Below are 17,325 nucleotides of genomic sequence, written 5' to 3' on the forward strand. Positions count from 1 at the left end.
TGAGGTAAATAAGAAACCTACGTATATATTTAGATCGTGGAATCTAATATGCAAACAAATGAAATGGAAGCATATGTTAATATTCTACGTGTAATGCGAAAATTGAAATTTTTTCATTCATGCAACATGTTTACCAACATTCTGTTCGCAACACACTATAAAGTACATACATACGAGCAACCATCGACAGATCGAATATTGTATGTATGTATGTATGTATGTACATATTGTAACTTGGAAATTCATTCGAACTTAACGTATGAATGAGTACTAAACCGATAAAAACCGTAAACTGTTATTTTACGCGTACTATTAAATTGATTATAATTATCTATTGAGACGGGAGAAACGTTAATGGCATAATACTCGTATTGGTCTACTTGTTACGCGTGATCTTACGGGCTTTAATGATTTCTAAAACGGGGCAACGTCATGAGTCAATGGCGGGGTCGGGAGAAAACGTTATTTTGACAGAATGGCAAAGCATCTCGCGTGCGAATCTCGATTTCTGTTGAGCGTGTGTTCTTTTTTTACTTTGTGAAAATGAAGCGCCGTGTGTTCAGTGAACCGCGGAGAAGTGACGAACGAGGAATAATGCCGTGAATAGGTATTTTTCATTGGCGCGTTCGAAAAGAAAAGTGTACATTTAGTTCGAAGCATATCGCGCACAAGTTTTCGAATCGCCCTGAACGGTGAGCGATCGTGTAGAATTGCACTTGTGCTGTGCTCACCAAATGCATCGTTAGTTTTACACAGGACTCCTGACCGTAACACGGTGCGGATGTGTGATGGAGGATTATAAATTTCTCTTTAAAGTTGTTCTCGTGGGAAACGCGGGCGTCGGCAAGACTTGCCTCGTGCGCAGATTTACCCAGGTATACATACGGTTCTCATTAGTTTTACAATATTTCAATGCGTTATTTATATCCTGAATTGATGTAAGATCACTTGATAAATCATTTTATATCGTTATTGAATTTTTTTTATTAATTTTTCATAAGTTTCGTATATTTCTTTTCCAATGTACTGTCAGCTCTGAAAAAATTGTTTACAGGGATTATTTCCACCTGGTCAAGGTGCAACAATAGGTGTTGATTTTATGATTAAGACCGTAGAAGTTGAAAATGAGAAAGTTAAGGTATGCGTATGATGTAATACATTATGATTCATCCAATGTAGCAGCATATGCTTTTTCAAACGAGTTCATGCTACGTATAATCATTGTAGACTTTCTTTCAGCTTCAAATCTGGGACACTGCCGGACAAGAAAGGTTTCGTTCGATAACTCAAAGTTATTATAGATCAGCTCATGCTTTAATTTTAGTATATGACATCTCTTGTCAGCCTACATTCGATTGTTTACCAGATTGGTTGAGGGAAATTGAAGAGTATGCGAGTAACAAAGTTCTTAGGATATTAGTAGGTATGTCTCATGTTTTTTTCTGTAACAAAATGTTGTTATTATTGTTATTTTTATTGTTTACAATTAATTAACAGGTAATAAAATTGATCGGGAAGATAGAGAAATACCGACGCACGTAGGAGAAGACTTTGCACAAAGACAGGGAATGTACTTTTTGGAAACTTCTGCCAAAGAAGCAGAAAATGTAGAACGATTATTCATGGAAATTGCAGCCGAACTTATGGAGGTAATTAAGCAACAGATCGATTCGATCTTTTATTAAGAAACACTTGCCCTTGGATTAAATTATATCTAGGTCAATGAATATTTTAGCAAGCACGTAGCAAGGAACTACCTAGATATGAAACAAATACAACTTCGATAAATGGAAAGACAACAGCAATCGGTGATACAAGTAACTGTGGTTGTAGTCGACTTTCTTAAGTAGCTTTTATATATAATATTAAGTCATTTAACAAAACACAAAGTTTCACTTGCTGCATATGCATGTAGGAGACTGTCATACAGTTTTTATAGACAATGGAGATTGAACATGATATTACTCAGTCTTCTAGAATTAAAAGAAGAGACGATTCTGGTACCAGCACATCTTTGATATTATATGTTAGCGTCTAGTGTTATATAATATAAATTATATCGACAGTTTTGTTGCGAAAAGTATTTAATACTTTAAACGAAAAATGAATTTTAAGTGTGTTGAATATTTGTTCAGAAAATAGTATGTTTTCAGAGAGATTAATTAACAGAGATTTTTTGTTACAATTTTATACGGTTGCTTTATACGAATAATAAATCATTTGAGGCCTGTGTTTGGGCATTTAACAATATTTCCATAAATAGAATTATGCTATATTTTTTTATAATATCTTTTGTTGCGTTGGAAAGTACAAATAAATATCTCAAATTTGGTGACTAAATTTAAAGTCATCACAGTGGATATAACGTTTTTACTAAAAACTTATAAGCCTAATATTGTCCAGAATTTTTTTAAATGTGCAATATACGTCTAAGTATTTATTACATTGCTGTAAAAATTTACCGAAGCTTGATCTTCAAAGCAATTGATTCTATACGTTTTTAATATATGGTAGTTAACAAACATTATTATAAATAGTCTTTTTTATATTAATCACACAATTTTCAATAGCAGGATTTGTACAACCAAAGTTTTGTTGTATTTGTTTAGAATTTTATCCATGGTTTTCAAGCAACAAAGAATTATTGCTTGTTCCATTTATGCATTGTTTAATGTTATTATTTATGAATAGTTTATTATTATCTATATTTTATCAATATCACAATGTTTTTCGCACATTGCTCTAGTCCTTGTACCTATTACATTGTAATAAATTTATATATAGGTATACAATAAGTATGCATTTTTATTAGATGATAATGTGCACGTTATACTCTTTGTCTGAATTTTTTCGTTTCTCTACGATTACTAGGTATCAAGCAAATCGAACATTTCTAAAATAGAATCATTATATGGATAATACTCTTTTTAAGAAGTATTATTTGTAATTACAAATAATATTACATTTATCCGTAGTTGAAGCAGTTTACCATAATATTAAAACTAGAATTGTATGTGTGAAAAGGATAGAATGATTCTTTTGTTAATCACGAAACTTCAGGTGTATGTCTTTTATTTAAATACATACTGATATAATACTTTAAAGAGCATTGTGATCCTTGTGCAATTAAATTATTTCAATCGAAAAAGTAAAGCTTCAAATTGCTGTTGCTGTGCAATAACATGTTCATTGTTAATAACATATACTATAAACTTTGAAGTTTATTAAATGTAAAGGAAGGCTTGTAATTAAACTGTACTGATAAAAACATATCAGTTCGCATGTGGACAAAAAGGTAACTGTAAAATGAGGGACTTTTTAACTTTTTATCAACAACAAATTATTGACTTAAATATGTAACTTGTAAAAGGTATTAAAAACCCTTATTATCGAATCATTTGAAAAGATATCATTTCAAGAAATCAATTCTGCAGATGTAGAACACGATTGAAATAAATCATTTTTTTTATACAAGATTGTCTACGTCATCTCTCATTATACACGATTGTGTAGGTTGCATCGATTATATTCCATTAATTTGTGTTCATTAACATTCACTTAGTATGTACATCGCATAAACTTCAATGTACTATTAAGAATAAATTTTACAAGAAGTATCTTATAGACGTTTCAAATTGGCAAGTTTTTCAACAGTTGTATATTATATAAATTATTGTAAACGTTTATAAATTTGCTGAGCAAGTATTCCATATAAATAAATAAATTATACTATAAAATTACAGGTTTGAGTACCAAATTGTTTCTTATTAATGAAACCGATTGTATTAACTTAAAATTGAATTATCCATTTATTTTGTAATAAATAATAATTAAATACAGTGTTCAATTTTAAAAGTAGTTAATAGTTATTTGTAACGTTATTACATATACTCAAATATATTTTTATGTTGTACTTGTTGAAGTGACAAGTCAAGTAACTTGTCCTGAATAGATGTATCCAAAGCATCTGGATGTTCAGGACTAGGAAGACAGTTACTGATATACATACCGCCGTTATTTTCAATTGCTTTATTCACAGCTGCATACACAATGGATGTAGCTCCTTGTCTTGGACTCTGAAAACATATTTCTACCTTAAGTACCTAAATTACTTTTTTATGGTACTTAAGTACCTAAATTACTTTTTGTATGGTACTTAACCCTTAGTGAACGAGAGGCGACTCTCGGTCGTTACGGCGTTTAGCGCGGCAGGACGAATGGCGAGTGAGAGGCGACAATCGGTGTTTATGTTAGATATTTACAAAAATCCGCTCGTCCTGCTACCTGACTCGGCCGAAAAAGTCGTCGTCCGCTAAGGGTTAAATACCTAAATTACTTTTTTATGGTGCTTAAGGTACTTAAGGTACTGCATTGCACCGTTAAGGTTGTGTCCATTTGTAGCCATTAAGGTACTTAAGTACCTTTTAAGCACCTTTCTAATCTCATACAATATAAATTCCTTAAGGAGTTAGACTACCGTAAAATTCGAAAATTTGTTTTCGGTTAAATGATATTTTGATGTTTAAATAGATCTTTCTACTGTCAGGAAATACATTAAAAGAGTGCCCGTAGACAGCATTTGTAATCATTATTTTTTTAATTTTTATTGTTTTTACTAGTTAATAATATACAAAAATAAAAGACCGACTCGATCGAATATTTAGTTTCTTTTTGCTGTTACAGTAGTTTAACTCTTTAATTTCTGCTTACCTTAAAAATAAATGGTAATAGTAGTTTGTATTTATAAATGAAAGAATGTACGAAAAGGTCTGTACACACTATACCCGGATGTACCGAATACACGTTTATATTATAGCCTGCTTCTTTGACTAGCTTTTGCAACTTTTTAGTAGATACCACCTGTGCTAACTTACTTTGACCATATGCACTCATAGTAATAAATCGATGCCTGTTCAAAAATCGAATTTTAGATTAATATGTGACTTGCAAAAGGTAGAAATATAATTAGTCAAAAAATGATACAATACTTATTATTGATATCTTTGAAGTTAATTTTACCCAGGAGATGAGCACAAGAGCTAACATTAACGATTCTACTGGACTGTTGTGAACTTTTGACACCGCCAGCTTTCAATAATGGTAATAGAAGAATGGTTAGTAAAAAGTGTGACAAATAATTCACACCCCACTGCACTTCAAAGCCTTCTGCAGTCTCCGAATATGGAGTAAACATGATACCAGCTAGAAAAAAAAGTTAAATTATACAGTAGCCATTAATATTACATTAATGCAAAAAAATTTGTAACTGGTAATAAAATTATGTAACGCAAATGGACTTTACCATTATTGATCAGGACATGAATTTCTGTATAGTCTTTTTTTATTTGTGCTGCAAACTGTTTTACAGACTCCAAAGAGGCATTATCAATTCTGTAGACTTTTGCCTTTCCATTTTTAACACCAGACTGCCTAATTTGTTGAATGACCTCCTCACCAGCACTAGGTGTTCTGCAAGCTAAATATTTGTATTTTGAATGCATATTATACCAAACGTTTTCAAACAACCTTTGCAAATAATTGAATTTATATCAGTGGATGCGACATACCAATTATTACTTCCATATCAAGTTCTAGAAGCATTTTAACTATCTCAACACCAATTCCTCTAGAGCCTCCTGTTACAATAGCAATTCTGCCAGTCTGCAGTGGACAATCTAAAAACAAATTAATTTCATATAACAAATAATTGTAATTGCTAAGTAATCATAATTTACTTTTCTTAGGCATATTTAATTATGGAAATTAATTATCAGTGCTGCATGTTTGCATAAATTGTGTGCCATGGAGGGAATATATACAAGCGCGTCGTTTTATTTTAAATATATTTCGAAATATTCGTATATCTCAAAAATTGTTTATGCAGTAGATATTCGTTAACGTTAAATACGCTGATAAATTGCAATATGTAAAATATTGCTGACAAGTCGGCGTTTGTATTTCTAGTTGCGAAATGATCGAGGTTGTCGTAAATATTGCGCGCGATGCAATTTGAAAAATTCAAACAGGTGATGAAATTTTGACGATACTTCGGCCAAGCTTGTTCCACTTACCATTCTTATTGTGTTTTCTATTGATCCAGTCAAGTAGAACTTCTTTGAAGCCTAAGTAGTCGAACTTCATATGGTGGAGAAGCTTAACTAAAGAAAGTGGCCAACTTTCTTCGGGTTTCCGATACATGAGAACACTTGCGATTAGAAGGAAAATAGAGCCGAGTAGCATCATCTTTTGACACTGATCCTGTCTCGATTTCGAAACCAGCGAATTTATGTGTTCCGCGGGACGGACGAATTGTCATACTAAACGCACGCTCGCGACTGAAAGATATTAAATGGGCACGACAAGAACTTCTTATCCCCAGTCACTTTTGAGCTACTTTTCCGCTCCTCCTGAGCGTAAGATTTCTACCGTTATACCGAATCACATTTAAACGATAATCCGTGTCTTTCATCATTTGCATTATCATTCAAATATTTATATGATGAATGAATATCTCAGCGACTCTTATCGATACCTTTAATATCTATTGCACAATTTGTTTTGAACCCGCTCACGCACTATTCTACGAATATGTACATACAATATTGTAGGATTTACTTAAACGACGACCAACAACAATGCATTGATCTGCGGTGTTCTTCGTAAATAATTGGTAACACGTATAATTAAATCATCACTTAGATAACATATATGGCTGCTGTTGTACGTATATATTTATAGTTACGTTATAGGGTGTGTACATACATACGTACAAGCGAAATCAATTAGATTTGTTCTTTCCACCTACTCAAATGTACCTGTTAATTTACGGAAAAGTTATTTGAATTGAGTTTTGTGATAAAAAATTTATTTCTCACAAAGAACATACTCGATAACCTGTAACAGCTTGTAGGGTGAATCAGTTTCATCGTTGATAGAAGAGATTTATATATGCATATGGTGGAAATAATTATTTTTATACAATTTTGGAGAAGATTGAAGTATATTTTTTGTAATGAAATACCGGAGTTTCTTAACGTAACTATTATTATCGAATCTGTAAGAATATACTGTGTTAAATATTTAAATCGCTTGTAACGTGTACCACGTGTACTGCATTGTATAATTAATCTCATCGGTAATACGGCAGATTTACAAAACCGAAGCAAAAAAGTACAACTCAGACGAAATTGTGTTCCGAACAAAACTTCTCGTATATGCATGCGATATTGTTGATAAGGCGTAAAATTTCTTTGCAACCATCTAGCGGTTAAACGTGTATACTAAAAGGTTTCCTTGATGTATGCAATTGATTTCTTCCAAGACGAGACGGTACAACAGGTTGCATATTTGCAGGAGATCCAGTTACAAGATACCTCACTGTTGAACATTGTTCAACGGCTTCAATGAATTCGATTATTGCTATAGACACAGTGATCACGTAATTATTCAGTTCATTCTCATAAGAGGTACTTCACTGTACTTTACCACTACAATTAAGTTGTATAAATTTGTATATTCAATGAGAACAATGCACGTACGCATATATTAATAAATTAGCTTATATTACAATTTGAACTAGCTTTTCATTGAAAATAACAGTACTATGTATTATAATAGACTTATAATGGATACTGTTTTCGTAAAGTAAGTTTTATATATCATCGATTAAAAGAACTGACACAGTTATATTATACAGTATCCAGTATCTATATATATACTATATCCAGTATTATACAGTATCCATAGTTATATTATACCATAACCGTATTTGTCCAAATTTCATCAGTACGGTTAAGTATACAATATAAAAATATGGTAATATCAATAACAAGAAATCTATTTCGTATTATATTTAACATTTCTTATTAGTGGTTTTTTTTACATTTTTGAATTTACACTATTAATTCTAACATCTCAAATGAATTTGTCGGGAACTAGCGAGAAAATGCTAATCTCTGTTGCCCTCTCGCGGTGAAATTGATGAGTCGCCTTCACGGCGAAGAATCATTCGCACCATCTATCAGGGAAATTAGAAATCTTAAAAACGAAACTCAGGATAATTATTAACGTAGCTGGGGAAGTATATGTACGGTATACGTGGTCAGTAAATGTGCATAGATGCTGTAGACGATTCGATTTGACACAATTAACGTTCATCCGCGTTTTTGTAGAAATTTACATTTTTACTAAGCAAACGAGGATTTACTTCGTCGTTGGGCAAAGTAAGTACACATCAATTAATTTCTCTTCTTCCGACTTCATTTACGAATATCATTTTTAATGAAATTTCAAAACGCGTGGTGTAAATATTGCAGTTAGTATATTGAAGTTTTATTTACATTCATCCGATGATATTGCTCCAAGCTCGTTATAATAGTACATTTCTTTCGCAGTCACGGCGGATTAGTTGTTTGGTACATTATTTTATGTTATATTAATAAATGATGCCGAACTTAGCAGCTTTCACTTTAGAAAGCTGGACACGATTTACATTTTAATGTGTTTGTTAACAGTTTGTAACCGATTTTTGAATTAGTCAAACAAATGCATTCTAGAATGAGTATGAGCATTTACTTATTACTTTGTAGCTTATCGATAAGATTGTTTTCTTTTTATGTAGGATGGCAGATACTGCTAGTACAGGATCATCCACTAATTCCCCACAAATGGAAAAAGGTTGGAACAATTTAAGACAACATGTTATCGACAATAAAATTAAAGTAGGATTATGGGTTACAAGACTTTTCACAATTCTGTTTACTATCGGTTACATTATTCCTCTATTTGGGTATGTTACTTTATGATATTTCTCTTGTCAATAAAAAAAATGTGTGTATTTAAGTTTAATTCTGAGTTTCATACTGTTTCAGCAATCCTTATAATATTTATTACAAAGCTCTTATGAGCAACGCAGCCACAAGTGCATTGCGTCTTCACCAAAGAGTGCCACTTGTTCAATTAAATAGACAGTTTTTGGAACAGTTATTTTTAGAAGATTCCTTCCATTATTTATTTTATTCTTTAATATTCCTCTATGCAGCTCCGGTTACATGTATCCTTCTTATTATGAAATAGCTGTTAACAGAGATAGATACGAATAGTTTCAAATTATTGTTCCTTAACTAATAATCAGTGGTGTTAACACCTATATTTTTATTTGCTTTAACGCACTTTGCTAGTTACTTTCTCATACTCCTCGATGTAAGTAAGAAAAATTTCATGTTCTATTGTAAAAATTATATAACAGTATTGCGACTGTATCATACGCACAGTCATTAGAATGACAACCAATACTTATTTTGTGTTCTTAATTAAAGTGTTTAGGACAAAATAGCTGGTGGGGAGCCCGTCTATTCATATCTCTAGTCGAGTTTCAATCTAGGAACATTTTACGTCTTTGTGCGTTGTCTGAGATAATTAACTTGCCATTTACAGTGCTCCTAGTATTTACGTATGTATCACTATTAATACTTAAAATTGTTCGACTATTGTAAAAAGGACTATATGTAATTAATTTTTTACAGAGATCGAGCTAGCTTATTAACACCATTTATTTACTACCAGTTCTTGAAACTGCGTCTCGCATCGCGAAGAAATCCATTCACTCGCAATGTATTTTACGAACTTAGAAATGGGCTAAGTTCAATCTCCGCGAAACCATCCGTACCAGAGATTGTTCGGCGGATGATAGCAGGTCTATTGTCGTTGACACAACAAATGGTTCCAGTTCGTCAATAATTTTCAACTTTTAAGACGTAAATTCTTAAAGATTTCCTAGGGTTCTAGGGTCCATGTAATAACAAATTGAGGATAAAAAGAGTGCAAATATCAAAAGCAACAGGGAGCCTATGATTTATTGTTTGAGAATTGTATGAAATTAATCAAGCTATGATCTTCTGAAATCGGAATCGTTATTTTAAATTACTTCCGAATACCAAACATGATAACATCAATTTTCATACGAATTATGTAACAAAATTTTTGATATTTTGTAATGTGTACTATTGATAATGAATTAAGATTTACCACGTAATTCGTAATTATTGTAAATAATAGTATAACAATCCTGTTATAGCAAGTATCACTAGATTTCATTCAAATATTTTGCATGCATAGAATTTTATTGATTGTAACATTCCGGCACACCTATTGGAATGGTGTTTATGTTAAGAAGGTATATTCACATTATATACACATGGGAAAATATGGAAATATTGAGTAATGTATATTGTGTCTCACATCACATATATTTTTGGTACTTCTTGAAAACATGTTGCACTTCACTTTCTTCAAGAATTATTCAACGCGTGCTAAAATTGCATATGATAGTAAATAAGACGGTTTTTTCATTATTTAATGTAGATATGGGTTATTCTATGGACTTCATAATAAAACAGTACTTAGTTATAACCACATTTAGCTTGTCTTGGAGAATTAATCACAATACACTTTTTTTCACAAAATATATTTTAGGCTAATTCAATCGCAACTAGATTCTCTTTATGAAGGCACATGACCTATTAGAACTTTAATAAATAAATAAAACAACGAAAGCAAATCAATTTTCTTATATTGTGATTAAAAATCAACGTGTTTCTTTATTACGTTTCTTAAGATTTTGTCATTGTAACATTACCGTTATTGTACCAGGTTCATAAAAAAGGGAAAAAATAAAGTTAACACTTCTTTTAAAAATTTATTTTAAAAAATATTTACACTGTAATCACAGGTGGTATTGGCTGTGTTATGTCTTTCGACGGTTTCACTTCTGAAGATGGTTGCGATGGGAAAATCTCATCCTTTGGTTCCACAATGGAAACAGAATCTGGAAGAGGTTTCTTGGGACCTGTTTTGCCTTGAGGATCATACGGAAGCATAATCTTTACTTTGATACCAAGTACACCTGCAAGAAAAAGAAACGCATTTAAATGTTAATGTCTTCATCGATTACTATTTGCTTGTGTGAGTCAACTCTTAAGTACCTTGTCTAAGAAGTACGTGGCGGGTTGCAGTGTTCACTTACTCATTTGTGGGTTCACCAGAGTGGATCATTAATCCATCAACAAACTTCATGGACTTTGCTCTCTGTCCACGTAGTTTGCCACTAACTACAACTTCGCAACCCTTTGCTCCAGATTCCATAATGAAACGAAGAACCCCATAGCAAGCTCTAAAAAAATATATACATTATAATGATGATATACTGCTTAGGATACTTGAATGTAGCTAACGTTTAAATTTACCTTCGTACAACAAGACCTCCGACACGCGGAAGATGGATACTCAGGAGTGGGAGTACGAGTTACTCCTCATCGCACAGAAATAATTTTGTTGGCGACCCACACACAGAGTGTCCTTGGAGAAAAAGGACGCAGGATTCGAGAGTTGACCTCTGTGGTGCAAAAGAGGTTTAACTTTAACCCTTTCGCTCCGAACGACGGATATATCCGTCATCCATATGAACACTCGCGGAGCTGAACGCCGGATATATCCGACATCCACATGATCGCCCTCTGGGGACGAACGCCGGATATATCCGATATGCTGGTAAAATCGCGACCTAATTTTTGGACTGCACCGCCTCTTGTTACTATTGCGTGAATCTTTTGACGAAACAAACAAACGACAGTCCGAAATAAACGACACACCATTCAAGTTATATTTGTTCTACCTGCATTTCCCATTATTATTGTGTTACATGTCATAAAGGGATAGAAAATCGAAAGTACTAACTTTAGAACTAATTATTATATATTATGTTTTGTATTATGAATATTATGTTTTATTTTATTACTGTATATTATATATTATTTTATTACTGTATATTATATATTATTTCTTCACTTTTTCCATCGTTAATGAAACTTTTTTTACCTATTAAATAACTTTATACCTTATGCAGAAATTATAACTATATTGTTTTAAAGAAAAATCCCTTTTCTTCCCAAATACACTATCCACGCGCAATGTGCACAATTTCGGCGGGCGGTTCCGTTCAGGAGGGGCGCTACGGCGGACTGAACCGCCGTAGCGAAAGGGTTAAAGAAACACAAAACATTGAATTGTATGCTGAGAAAGTAGCGACGCGCGGTCTCTGTGCTATTGCCCAGGCAGAATCTCTGAGATACAAACTAATCGGAGGTCTTGCTGTACGAAGGTAAATTTAAACGTTAGCTACATTCAAGTATCCTAAGCAGTATATCATCATTATAATGTATACATTTTTTTTAAGAAGGTATATTCACATTATATACACATGGGAAAATATGGAAATATTGAGTAATGTATATTGTGTCTCACATCACATATATTTTTGGTACTTCTTGAAAACATGTTGCACTTCACTTTCTTCAAGAATTATTCAACGCGTGCTAAAATTGCATATGATAGTAAATAAGACGGTTTTTTCATTATTTAATGTAGATATGGGTTATTCTATGGACTTCATAATAAAACAGTACTTAGTTATAACCACATTTAGCTTGTCTTGGAGAATTAATCACAATACACTTTTTTTCACAAAATATATTTTAGGCTAATTCAATCGCAACTAGATTCTCTTTATGAAGGCACATGACCTATTAGAACTTTAATAAATAAATAAAACAACGAAAGCAAATCAATTTTCTTATATTGTGATTAAAAATCAATGTGTTTCTTTATTACGTTTCTTAAGATTTTGTCATTGTAACATTACCGTTATTGTACCAGGTTCATAAAAAAGGGAAAAAATAAAGTTAACACTTCTTTTAAAAATTTATTTTAAAAAATATTTACACTGTAATCACAGGTGGTATTGGCTGTGTTATGTCTTTCGACGGTTTCACTTCTGAAGATGGTTGCGATGGGAAAATCTCATCCTTTGGTTCCACAATGGAAACAGAATCTGGAAGAGGTTTCTTGGGACCTGTTTTGCCTTGAGGATCATACGGAAGCATAATCTTTACTTTGATACCAAGTACACCTGCAAGAAAAAGAAACGCATTTAAATGTTAATGTCTTCATCGATTACTATTTGCTTGTGTGAGTCAACTCTTAAGTACCTTGTCTAAGAAGTACGTGGCGGGTTGCAGTATTCACATACTCATTTGTGGGTTCTCCAGAGTGGATCATTAATCCATCAACAAACTTCATGGACTTTGCTCTCTGTCCACGTAGTTTGCCACTAACTACAACTTCGCAACCCTTTGCTCCAGATTCCATAATGAAACGAAGAACCCCATAGCAAGCTCTAAAAAAAATATATACATTATAATGATGATATACTGCTTAGGATACTTGAATGTAGCTAACGTTTAAATTTACCTTCGTACAGCAAGACCTCCGATTAGTTTGTATCTCAGAGATTCTGCCTGGGCAATAGCACAAAGACCGCGCGTCGCTACTTTCTCAGCATATAATTCGATGTTTTGGGTTTCTTTAAAGTTAAACCTCTTTTGCACCACAGAGGTCAACTCTCGAATCCTGCGTCCTTTTTCTCCAAGGACACTCTGTGTGTGGGTCGCCAACAAAATGATTTCCGTTCGATGTGGAGTAACTCGTACTTCCACTCCTGAATAGCCATCTTCCGCGAGTTCACGAGTTAAAAACTCGTTCAACTCGGCCTTAAAAACGCCGTCTCCGACAAACTAAAAAAAAGGATAATACACACCGAGCATGAATAATATTTCTTCATGCTGCACTTGCACATTTTACATAAATAAATTAAATTCATTTTAAACATGCAACTCATAGGTTATAAGTATGAGTTTACTGTTCAATTAACGTATAGGTTAACTTCAAAATACATTTGTTGACACGCATGTATTTTAAATAGACACAAAGCTTTACCAGATAAATAATGAGCACATCTTGTTTCAGTTAAAGACAAACGAAAATAATTTAAATGAACACGAAAGAAACTTATTATTAACGAAGACCATATGAATGTAAATATCGAATGTAAGAAAACAGTTAAAAGCATCCATGTCTTCCACAACTTTCACACGAGATATTTCCTTATTTTTCTGTAAAATATTCACTTTCTTGTTTTCATCGATACAGCGGACATCATATTTTTCAAATAGTTTGACGGTAAACTGCTAAAATTCACCAACCTTCCTCTTCTTTGAGATAGAACGATTGTCCATGTTGACGCTAGCGTTGCAAAAGGAATCCAAGATCCAAAAGACCTGACCGAAAGCGGATGTATGCAGGCAAACTTGCCAGGGCCGCCGCACTAAAGTCAAAATAATGCTGTAATAAATTATGTTACGCAAAAACGCAATGTTTCATGCAGTTTCATTAACAATAAATTCATTATGCATTTTTAGGAGAAAAATATTAGTAATCAAAGTAGTTTTACATTAATACACTATCTTGATCAGGATTTCCAAATGTAGAGGTTAGGAAACACTTCTTTTTAGTTTGTCGGAGACGGCGTTTTTAAGGCCGAGTTGAACGAGTTCTTAACTCGTGAACTCGCGGAAGATGGATATTCAGGAGTGGAAGTACGAGTTACTCCTCATCGCACAGAAATAATTTTGTTGGCGACCCACACACAGAGTGTCCTTGGAGAAAAAGGACGCAGGATTCGAGAGTTGATCTCTGTGGTGCAAAAGAGGTTTAACTTTAAAGAAACACAAAACATTGAATTGTATGCTGAGAAAGTAGCGACGCGCGGTCTCCGTGCTATTGCCCAGGCAGAATCTCAGATACAAACTAATCGGAGATTTTGCTGTACGAAGGTAAATTTAAACGTTAGCTACATTCAAGTATCCTAAGCAGTATATCATCATTATAATGTTCACATTTTTTTTAAGAAGGTATATTCACATTATATACACATGGGAAAATATGGAAATATTGAGTAATGTATATTGTGTCTCACATCACATATATTTTTGGTACTTCTTGAAAACATGTTGCACTTCACTTTCTTCAAGAATTATTCAACGCGTGCTAAAATTGCATATGATAGTATATAAGACGGTTTTTTCATTATTTAATGTAGATATGGGTTATTCTATGGACTTCATAATAAAACAGTACTTAGTTATAACCACATTTAGCTTGTCTTGGAGAATTAATCACAATACACTTTTTTTCACAAAATATATTTTAGGCTAATTCAATCGCAACTAGATTCTCTTTATGAAGGCACATGACCTATTAGAACTTTAATAAATAAATAAAACAACGAAAGCAAATCAATTTTCTTATATTGTGATTAAAAATCAATGTGTTTCTTTATTACGTTTCTTAAGATTTTGTCATTGTAACATTACCGTTATTGTACCAGGTTCATAAAAAAGGGAAAAAATAAAGTTAACACTTCTTTTAAAAATTTATTTTAAAAAATATTTACACTGTAATCACAGGTGGTATTGGCTGTGTTATGTCTTTCGACGGTTTCACTTCTGAAGATGGTTGCGATGGGAAAATCTCATCCTTTGGTTCCACAATGGAAACAGAATCTGGAAGAGGTTTCTTGGGACCTGTTTTGCCTTGAGGATCATACGGAAGCATAATCTTTACTTTGATACCAAGTACACCTGCAAGAAAAAGAAACGCATTTAAATGTTAATGTCTTCATCGATTACTATTTGCTTGTGTGAGTCAACTCTTAAGTACCTTGTCTAAGAAGTACGTGGCGGGTTGCAGTATTCACATACTCATTTGTGGGTTCTCCAGAGTGGATCATTAATCCATCAACAAACTTCATGGACTTTGCTCTCTGTCCACGTAGTTTGCCACTAACTACAACTTCGCAACCCTTTGCTCCAGATTCCATAATGAAACGAAGAACCCCATAGCAAGCTCTAAAAAAAATATATACATTATAATGATGATATACTGCTTAGGATACTTGAATGTAGCTAACGTTTAAATTTACCTTCGTACAGCAAGACCTCCGATTAGTTTGTATCTCAGAGATTCTGCCTGGGCAATAGCACAAAGACCGCGCGTCGCTACTTTCTCAGCATATAATTCGATGTTTTGGGTTTCTTTAAAGTTAAACCTCTTTTGCACCACAGAGGTCAACTCTCGAATCCTGCGTCCTTTTTCTCCAAGGACACTCTGTGTGTGGGTCGCCAACAAAATGATTTCCGTTCGATGTGGAGTAACTCGTACTTCCACTCCTGAATAGCCATCTTCCGCGAGTTCACGAGTTAAAAACTCGTTCAACTCGGCCTTAAAAACGCCGTCTCCGACAAACTAAAAAAAAGGATAATACACACCGAGCATGAATAATATTTCTTCATGCTGCACTTGCACATTTTACATAAATAAATTAAATTCATTTTAAACATGCAACTCATAGGTTATAAGTATGAGTTTACTGTTCAATTAACGTATAGGTTAACTTCAAAATACATTTGTTGACACGCATGTATTTTAAATAGACACAAAGCTTTACCAGATAAATAATGAGCACATCTTGTTTCAGTTAAAGACAAACGAAAATAATTTAAATGAACACGAAAGAAACTTATTATTAACGAAGACCATATGAATGTAAATATCGAATGTAAGAAAACAGTTAAAAGCATCCATGTCTTCCACAACTTTCACACGAGATATTTCCTTATTTTTCTGTAAAATATTCACTTTCTTGTTTTCATCGATACAGCGGACATCATATTTTTCAAATAGTTTGACGGTAAACTGCTAAAATTCACCAACCTTCCTCTTCTTTGAGATAGAACGATTGTCCATGTTGACGCTAGCGTTGCAAAAGGAATCCAAGATCCAAAAGACCTGACCGAAAGCGGATGTATGCAGGCAAACTTGCCAGGGCCGCCGCACTAAAGTCAAAATAATGCTGTAATAAATTATGTTACGCAAAAACGCAATGTTTCATGCAGTTTCATTAACAATAAATTCATTATGCATTTTTAGGAGAAAAATATTAGTAATCAAAGTAGTTTTACATTAATACACTATCTTGATCAGGATTTCCAAATGTAGAGGTTAGGAAACACTTCTTTTTAGTTTGTCGGAGACGGCGTTTTTAAGGCCGAGTTGAACGAGTTCTTAACTCGTGAACTCGCGGAAGATGGATATTCAGGAGTGGAAGTACGAGTTACTCCTCATCGCACAGAAATAATTTTGTTGGCGACCCACACACAGAGTGTCCTTGGAGAAAAAGGACGCAGGATTCGAGAGTTGATCTCTGTGGTGCAAAAGAGGTTTAACTTTAAAGAAACACAAAACATTGAATTGTATGCTGAGAAAGTAGCGACGCGCGGTCTCCGTGCTATTGCCCAGGCAGAATCTCAGATACAAACTAATCGGAGATTTTGCTGTACGAAGGTAAATTTAAACGTTAGCTACATTCAAGTA

The 17,325-nt window shown here is 33.4% G+C and overlaps 5 protein-coding genes across 8 annotated transcripts; 2 read left to right on the forward strand and 3 right to left on the reverse strand.

The window, feature by feature from the left end:
* The first annotated feature begins 206 nt into the window (after positions 1–206).
* LOC117224993 (ras-related protein Rab-30) lies at positions 207–3,740 on the forward strand. 3 transcript variants are annotated; one of them, XM_076520284.1, is made up of 6 exons: positions 211–692; positions 757–875; positions 1,055–1,138; positions 1,240–1,423; positions 1,498–1,649; positions 1,736–3,740. In XM_076520284.1, exons 2-6 carry the CDS (start codon positions 789–791, stop codon positions 1,844–1,846), a joined length of 618 nt encoding a protein of 205 aa, XP_076376399.1. In that variant the 5' UTR covers positions 211–692; positions 757–788; the 3' UTR covers positions 1,847–3,740. The 3 variants fall into 3 exon arrangements, with proteins under 3 accessions (XP_076376400.1, XP_076376399.1, XP_076376398.1); XM_076520285.1 differs by having other exon boundaries at positions 207–875; positions 1,719–3,740; XM_076520283.1 differs by having other exon boundaries at positions 212–875.
* A 40-nt stretch (positions 3,741–3,780) lies between these two features.
* Positions 3,781–6,495, reverse strand: LOC117224992 (retinol dehydrogenase 12). 2 transcript variants are annotated; one of them, XR_013032991.1, is made up of 7 exons: positions 6,072–6,495; positions 5,568–5,675; positions 5,303–5,476; positions 4,989–5,202; positions 4,711–4,909; positions 4,162–4,312; positions 3,843–4,076 (listed from the first exon to the last, which is right to left on the reverse strand). XR_013032991.1 is itself a non-coding variant. In XM_033478255.2 (6 exons), the coding sequence occupies exons 1-6, from the start codon at positions 6,241–6,243 to the stop codon at positions 3,882–3,884; spliced, it is 1,062 nt and encodes a 353-aa protein (XP_033334146.1). In that variant the 5' UTR covers positions 6,244–6,410; the 3' UTR covers positions 3,781–3,881. The 2 variants fall into 2 exon arrangements, 1 of the variants encoding a protein (XP_033334146.1); XM_033478255.2 differs by lacking the exon at positions 4,162–4,312 and having other exon boundaries at positions 3,781–4,076; positions 6,072–6,410.
* A 1,538-nt stretch (positions 6,496–8,033) lies between these two features.
* Kr-h2 (transmembrane protein 33-containing Krueppel homolog 2) lies at positions 8,034–10,415 on the forward strand. Its single transcript, XM_033478257.2, has 6 exons — positions 8,034–8,222; positions 8,621–8,788; positions 8,871–9,052; positions 9,134–9,201; positions 9,318–9,451; positions 9,525–10,415. The coding sequence occupies exons 2-6, from the start codon at positions 8,622–8,624 to the stop codon at positions 9,736–9,738; spliced, it is 765 nt and encodes a 254-aa protein (XP_033334148.1). The 5' UTR covers positions 8,034–8,222; position 8,621; the 3' UTR covers positions 9,739–10,415.
* Positions 10,416–12,744: 2,329 nt separating this feature from the next.
* On the reverse strand, positions 12,745–14,237 carry LOC143259172 (small ribosomal subunit protein uS3A-like). The gene is made up of 4 exons (XM_076520281.1): positions 14,097–14,237; positions 13,306–13,628; positions 13,044–13,231; positions 12,745–12,964 (listed from the first exon to the last, which is right to left on the reverse strand). Exons 1-4 carry the CDS (start codon positions 14,127–14,129, stop codon positions 12,774–12,776), a joined length of 735 nt encoding a protein of 244 aa, XP_076376396.1. The 5' UTR covers positions 14,130–14,237; the 3' UTR covers positions 12,745–12,773.
* A 1,076-nt stretch (positions 14,238–15,313) lies between these two features.
* On the reverse strand, positions 15,314–16,806 carry LOC143259173 (small ribosomal subunit protein uS3A-like). The gene is made up of 4 exons (XM_076520282.1): positions 16,666–16,806; positions 15,875–16,197; positions 15,613–15,800; positions 15,314–15,533 (listed from the first exon to the last, which is right to left on the reverse strand). Exons 1-4 carry the CDS (start codon positions 16,696–16,698, stop codon positions 15,343–15,345), a joined length of 735 nt encoding a protein of 244 aa, XP_076376397.1. The 5' UTR covers positions 16,699–16,806; the 3' UTR covers positions 15,314–15,342.
* Positions 16,807–17,325: the final 519 nt, after the last annotated feature.

The sequence above is a fragment of the Megalopta genalis genome, chromosome 3 (assembly GCF_051020955.1).
Source record: "Megalopta genalis isolate 19385.01 chromosome 3, iyMegGena1_principal, whole genome shotgun sequence".
Lineage (NCBI taxonomy): Eukaryota > Metazoa > Arthropoda > Insecta > Hymenoptera > Halictidae > Megalopta > Megalopta genalis.

Excerpts from the sequence above, each read along its gene's own strand:
- LOC143259173 (XM_076520282.1), bottom strand. The coding sequence starts at position 16,698 with ATGGACAATCGTTCTATCTCAAAGAAGAGGAAG. Across the intron at positions 15,801-15,874 it reads GGAGGTCTTGCTGTACGAAG|AGCTTGCTATGGGGTTCTTC; the intron begins GTAAATTTAAAC and ends TATTTTTTTTAG. Across the intron at positions 15,534-15,612 it reads CCACGTACTTCTTAGACAAG|GTGTACTTGGTATCAAAGTA; the intron begins GTACTTAAGAGT and ends TTTTTCTTGCAG.
- LOC117224993 (XM_076520284.1), top strand. The coding sequence starts at position 789 with ATGGAGGATTATAAATTTCTCTTTAAAGTTGTTCTCGTGGGAAACGCG. Across the intron at positions 1,139-1,239 it reads TTGAAAATGAGAAAGTTAAG|CTTCAAATCTGGGACACTGC; the intron begins GTATGCGTATGA and ends ACTTTCTTTCAG. Across the intron at positions 1,424-1,497 it reads AGTTCTTAGGATATTAGTAG|GTAATAAAATTGATCGGGAA; the intron begins GTATGTCTCATG and ends ATTAATTAACAG.
- LOC117224992 (XM_033478255.2), bottom strand. The coding sequence starts at position 6,243 with ATGATGCTACTCGGCTCTATTTTCCTTCTAATCGCAAGTGTTCTCATG. Across the intron at positions 5,477-5,567 it reads TGATATGGAAGTAATAATTG|CTTGCAGAACACCTAGTGCT; the intron begins GTATGTCGCATC and ends ACAAATATTTAG. Across the intron at positions 4,910-4,988 it reads TTCAAAGATATCAATAATAA|GCATCGATTTATTACTATGA; the intron begins GTATTGTATCAT and ends ATTTTTGAACAG.
- LOC143259172 (XM_076520281.1), bottom strand. The coding sequence starts at position 14,129 with ATGGACAATCGTTCTATCTCAAAGAAGAGGAAG. Across the intron at positions 13,629-14,096 it reads CTATCTCAAAGAAGAGGAAG|TTTGTCGGAGACGGCGTTTT; the intron begins GTTGGTGAATTT and ends CCTTTTTTTTAG. Across the intron at positions 12,965-13,043 it reads CCACGTACTTCTTAGACAAG|GTGTACTTGGTATCAAAGTA; the intron begins GTACTTAAGAGT and ends TTTTTCTTGCAG.
- Kr-h2 (XM_033478257.2), top strand. The coding sequence starts at position 8,622 with ATGGCAGATACTGCTAGTACAGGATCATCCACTAATTCCCCACAAATG. Across the intron at positions 8,789-8,870 it reads TACATTATTCCTCTATTTGG|CAATCCTTATAATATTTATT; the intron begins GTATGTTACTTT and ends ATACTGTTTCAG. Across the intron at positions 9,053-9,133 it reads CTATGCAGCTCCGGTTACAT|TGGTGTTAACACCTATATTT; the intron begins GTATCCTTCTTA and ends ACTAATAATCAG.